Source organism: Temnothorax curvispinosus, unplaced genomic scaffold, assembly GCF_003070985.1.
Source record: "Temnothorax curvispinosus isolate PA1 unplaced genomic scaffold, ASM307098v1 QBEX01015348.1, whole genome shotgun sequence".
Taxonomy (NCBI): Eukaryota; Metazoa; Arthropoda; class Insecta; order Hymenoptera; family Formicidae; genus Temnothorax; species Temnothorax curvispinosus.
This window is the reverse complement of record NW_020225128.1, coordinates 695-6,295: the sequence shown is the minus strand read 5'-3', so window position 1 is coordinate 6,295 and position 5,601 is coordinate 695. Positions and strand designations below refer to the sequence as shown.

The 5,601-nt window shown below is 45.4% G+C and overlaps 1 protein-coding gene across 2 annotated transcripts; it reads right to left on the bottom strand.

The window, feature by feature from the left end:
• Positions 1-796: 796 nt before the first annotated feature.
• Positions 797-5,284, bottom strand: LOC112465576. 2 transcript variants are annotated; one of them, XM_025033174.1, is made up of 3 exons: positions 2,147-5,284; positions 1,323-1,610; positions 797-1,197 (listed from the first exon to the last, which is right to left on the bottom strand). In XM_025033174.1, the coding sequence occupies exons 1-3, from the start codon at positions 2,558-2,560 to the stop codon at positions 1,015-1,017; spliced, it is 885 nt and encodes a 294-aa protein (XP_024888942.1). In that variant the 5' UTR covers positions 2,561-5,284; the 3' UTR covers positions 797-1,014. The 2 variants fall into 2 exon arrangements, with proteins under 2 accessions (XP_024888942.1, XP_024888943.1); XM_025033175.1 differs by having other exon boundaries at positions 1,323-1,627; positions 2,147-2,531.
• Between the last annotated feature and the right edge of the window lie 317 nt (positions 5,285-5,601).

Here is a 5,601-nt window from a genome sequence, read left to right as displayed (position 1 = left end):
GGCGCCGTTACCGGCGCCGATAATTCTCGACGGGCGAACCGGCCAGGCAGAGCACGTCGCCTGGTTGGTCTCTAACGGTATTGACCACCGTGCGAGCCGAGTCGCCGACGGCCGAGTACGCGGCCACTTAACCGCGATCGGCTTCGGAAACCGGTCGCAGGTGCGTCGCCGCCTGTTTTCGGTGCCGAAGTCATTTCCCCAAAAGAGAAGGAGAGCTGTCGCGCGCACACGCGCGTAAAAGAGGAGAAAGGGTTACACGGATGAGCTCTCGGACCGTTCGTCTCTTTAACCGATGCGTAATTGCGCCGACGATCGTGCGGTTCACGCAATCCGTCGATCGTCACGTGGGTGTATGGCACGAGAGACGGATAATAAGGCACGAATGGGCAGCGAAAGAACGTGGTTAATCCTCAACCCGTTAAAGTCATTTGTACGCCGGACACGAAGCTCAATGTAACATCCCGGAATATCAAACGACAGCCCTTTGCCAGGGAGCATGCAAATCAGCTGTAATATTTAAAATAATTTTACACTGTTAAATATTAAAGGACGAAATTTAAACCATTACTTTGAGTTAAATAACATTTTGTTATTTTTAACTACCACGTCGTGTGTCGAAATTTATTATATTTCATTGCAAAACAGTATTATTTTAACTCCATTGGTTTAATTAATCCATTGTTTTATTATAGTTAAATTAACGACAAATTGTAGGAGCAGTGGCGACCTATATAAATGGTTAAAAAATTAAAATGATTCAAATTGATTACAATACGAGTTTAACAGTGTAATATAAATTATGTAAATATTATAGATATCATATAAAATGTAGATATCCCTCCCAGTCGCTCTTAAACATTATTAATAAAAATCTTACTTTTTCTTTCAGCGACATTTCGACGAATCATTACAAATCTCACTTCATAAAAAATATAAATCGATCAACTCGGCAAATAAAACGTTCAATTAATTTTTCTTATGGAACATTCAGGGCGATATTTAAGGAGGTAGTCGCTACCGATCGATTACCTCGACCGTGTCCTCGACGCGAGGCTGTTCCCTCACGATCGTCGTCGGTTCCCTCGCAGCTCGATGGATCCTGACGCTCGCCGTGGTATCTGGCTGCCGCGATCTTAGACGATCCTCGATCTTGTACGACGGTCTGATCGACACCGTCGACACGTCCGCGACCTTGTCCTTACAGAGTCGTACACAGACCGATTACAATGATTATTCGTTTATTAGTCGCGTAATAGTTACGACGGGGCGTTGAAACGCGATCGCGCTCGAGATCCCCGTCTACTTATCATACGACCGATTACCTCGATCGTGACGTCAATTCGAGCAACGTGTTCTCCTTTGATCGCCGCCCGTTGCCCTTTCGGTGGAGTCTTCGTCGGTACAGGCATCGTCGTCGGTCTCGCTCGGCTCTCATCCTTGTTAAGGGACGTATCCTTGGTAAAGGAAGTATCCTTGGTGAAGGAAGTATCCTTGGTGAAGGAAGTATCCTTGGTGAAGGAAGTATCCTTGGTTAAGGAAGTATCCTTGATGAAGCAAGTATCCTTAGTGTAGCATCCGATCGTCACTATCGGCTGGCACTCAAACTTCCCCTTGAGTTTCCACACAGCTCGGATTAAGGATTGTATTATCCGCGTTCTTGTGCGATCGATCAATTTGTTCATACTTTGTTCGCGCGAAGATTCGATTAATGGGATTCCCCGTTGCGCGTTTAAAGCACCGAAATACTTCGCCACCAAAATCCAAAACGTGTCTACATTATAATCGACTTGCTTAATTAAAATCCCGTGATGCGATATGATATTAATAGACTGTGTATCTAAGGTGGCTAACGTGACACTTCAACTACGTACTTCTGATTAATATATTTCAGATACAGATGTAGATAGAGATGTACGATGTAGGTTTATCATATCTATCAGTCTATTAATAGATTTAGGTATTGCATCGTAGAGAAATAAGTAAGCGAATAAATTACTGCCTCTCTCTTTCTCGTGAATATTAAATTTAGAATAAATTACGGCCGGCGATAAATGGCAACTATCTCTCGATTAACGACTCTCGAAGCAACGAGTAGCCCAGTAAGCGAATCCTATCGCACGATCGCGATCGATATCGTCGGTTTTACCTCGTTCGCGTGTTCCGCCCGCGATTCTCTCTTCACCGGCGCGGCGGGCGCTTCTTTCTTCACCTGGCACGCGGAGTGCGCGTCCTTCTTCTGCGTGGAGAGTCTCTGCCGCGTCTCCGCCTTCGATCTCGACCGTTCGATCTCGATCTTGCGCGCCGCGATCACGGTCTTGCTGATCGGGCTCGGTATCTCGTACTCGGCGCTCCGGTCCTTGCAACCGTAAACGCCGATGCTGATCTTCGGCGCTTGCGACTCCACCACTATCCCGTCCGAGAAGCTCTTGCATCGCTCGTTGCCGCCCTGATGCCTGGTCTTGTCGATCAGCCGGCGTCTCTCCACCGGGTTCAGGTTCAGCTGCTCGATTATCGCCCGTATGTTCGACGAGATGCTGGACTCGCGATGTGACACCACCATGATGACGATGAGGCGCGTAACCGGATCGCGGTGGTACTCTTCACGTGGTCGCGCTTGCTTGGCCCGTCCTGCGATTCATGCGCAGCTCCCAGCTGCGGAAGCACGCGCGTTTCGTCAAAACGAGAGAACGTCACGCGACGGTTTCCTATCGCCGTAAATTCACTTCAACCACTTGAGTGTCGATTAAAAATTTCTCTCGTGTCGCCACGACGGTTTTTCAACTGTCTGATTTCAACTGTCAAGCTCGTACTCCCTACTTCTCAATCCATAACAATTAACTTTTCAATTGAATGTGTCGCCACGACTGTCTGAATTTACGTCAAGCTCGTACGTCCTACTTTTCAATCCATAACAATTAATTTTTCAATTAAACGCGATTAAAATTCTTCACGCGACTAAATCGCGATTGATTCACTTAGTTTCCCATTCGATTATATTTTTCACGCACGACATCACGACATTTTCCCGATTAATGTTAATTTATGGCTTCGTAGCTTCATGTATAATTTCTTTATATAATTTCTAATTAGTTTCAATTAATTGTTCAATCGCGCGCAGCGATTGAATTATTCACGCGTGTCGAAGGTGAATGACGTTTTTTAATTATCATAAGAACAGACTCACTTTGAATTTATACGAGTTCACGTTTTTCGATTAAGACCTCGCTCGACGGAATTTCCTACGCGATCATCTCGTGCCTAATTCAATTAACTCTACATTCAAGCATCGGCAAAACCTTCCACGCTTCATCTCGAACAGAATCCAACGGGGTCACCGTTATGCGCTTCCTAATTCCCACGGATTCATATACCGAATTCGCAGCCCCTACGACTTCATTCGTCATCTCGATTAACTTTCCGCACGGACGCGTAAGAATTCAATTTTCCACGCGTGTCTTCGAAGAAATGCACAAACCCGTCACGCCGCCGGCTCCCTGATTGCCGGCGAATCTATGCGGCCGGAGATTTATTCGCTATCTCGATTAGGTTTTCTATTTGAGCGTCAATGAGATTTTCTACCGTGCGCCGAGAACGCGCCAGATGGGTTGGATTCGAGCATCCAGTCGAGCTGGAACAATTAAGGCCCAATCTCTAACGCCTCGCGCGCGCGCGCGCTAACGAATATCCAACAACGGCGAGCGCGCCGGCCGGGCTACCTGGTTTTCGCAATTAGCGCGCACCCTTTCACAGAACTTCACACGAGCAAAGCCAACCACAGGCAGCACTCCTCCGTCCTCGTTTCCCCGACCTATAAGGATTCACAGCGATCCCGATCGCTTCCCACGCGATCATCTCTCTCGCGCCCGCGCCGTCTTCCTATCTTCGCGATCGTAAACCAAATCGTACGTCGATCTCGCACAAGTAAGATCGCGCACACCTCGTCGTGCTGTCCTCGAAAATTCTATAAAATATCTCCTCTTTCTCTCTGTTTTTTTTTTTCGCTACGTTAGTTGCCGACTCCGCAAATTGTTAAAAGTGCCGCTAATTAATTTCGAGACGTGCTTTCCAATTCGCGTAATCGATTAAGGAATCGATCGACCGTTTTTTTAAAACGCCGTTCTTTCTTTGTCTTCTTCTTCTTTCAGGGGCAAATCTCGCGCGCGTGACGTTTTCGATTTTGCAACGAGAAAGCGAGCGCCGTGAGAAAAACTCGAATTTCGATTTCTTCATTCCTCGGCGGTCGAGAGGCTCGGTGCCAGGAGATAGACGGCACACGCCGCCGTTTCGGATCGAGGGATCGACCCACGTAAATCGCCCACGTTATTTGCACAACACTATACCGTGATTCCTCTCTCGCAATCGCTAAACGCCGCGCGCGCCGTGCGTTCACATTTGTTATAACATTGCGCGCTACGTGACACAATGGGCGAATATCAAAATATCGCCTCGACCTCGGCTTGACTCATCGGATTTCACACTCCGAACGGTCCTGCTCTTGAAATCGTGCGCTCTCATTAATTAAAATTCGCTTCTACAGCTCCTGCAAATTGAATTGTTCTTTCAAAGCCGACGCAATCCTTCCATCTCATTAACAAGATAATCGCGTTATTTTCTTCGTTAATAATAAGGAATGAGATTTTCTGAAGTGTGTAAAACTTATACGGCATAGAAATAACGCGTTTGCCTGTGAAATGTGAAATTTTGACGTATATGAAGGAATCCGATTTAAGCCGGTAAATTTACGGATCGACGACGCTAACTTAATCAAGCAATCTGACATCTCGGATCGTAATTATAGGATTCGTGATGAATACGTACACACATATAAACACGCGAATCGCGTATACGGTCGCGTACGGTTCTCAACTATCCGCAGCCACGATGTTCCGTAAACTTGGTCGCAACCTATCCATCAATAACCGTTTACGCTCTATGCAGAGATACACGGAGATACGTAAGCAGCGCGCCTGCACGTGTCATAACTAACGGATATTGCGGAATACAATAATTTTTTACGCAGTCGAGAGAAAGTAGAGTCGATAACTCCAAGGAAACGGGCTAAACAAGGCAGAACCTTTTATACGTTGTCGCAATCGATAATTACGGCAATTGCGTAATTCCAGCGTTTGTTAATCCTTCAGGCGCAAACGTTTCCGAGGGGGAAAATGTTTTCGTTTTTCGATTTTGCATTAGCCGACTGGAAAATACCTCGTCGTCTCATTGCCGGTACAGCGTTAAAGGAAACTGCATCTCGATCTTTGAGATTAGATTTGACTTCTGACACGAGCTATTATATATAAGTTGGTCATATATTATCGTATGTTCTTGATCAAGTTTCACAAATAAAAAATAACTTCGCTTTGTTAAAATATACACAGTAAAAAATTTAATATCCCAGAAAGTCCACTCTAAATTTTGTGTTAAAATAACTCATTCATCGTGTTATTTTTTACATTTAGAAATGTTATATCGACATTTAATTAACACAAAATTTAGAGTGGACTTTCTGGGACATTAAATTTTTTACAGTGTATGTCGCATTTAAACAGACATTTCAAGGAAAATATCTCATTTTTCAAGTCACACCTCTCGTGACCAACC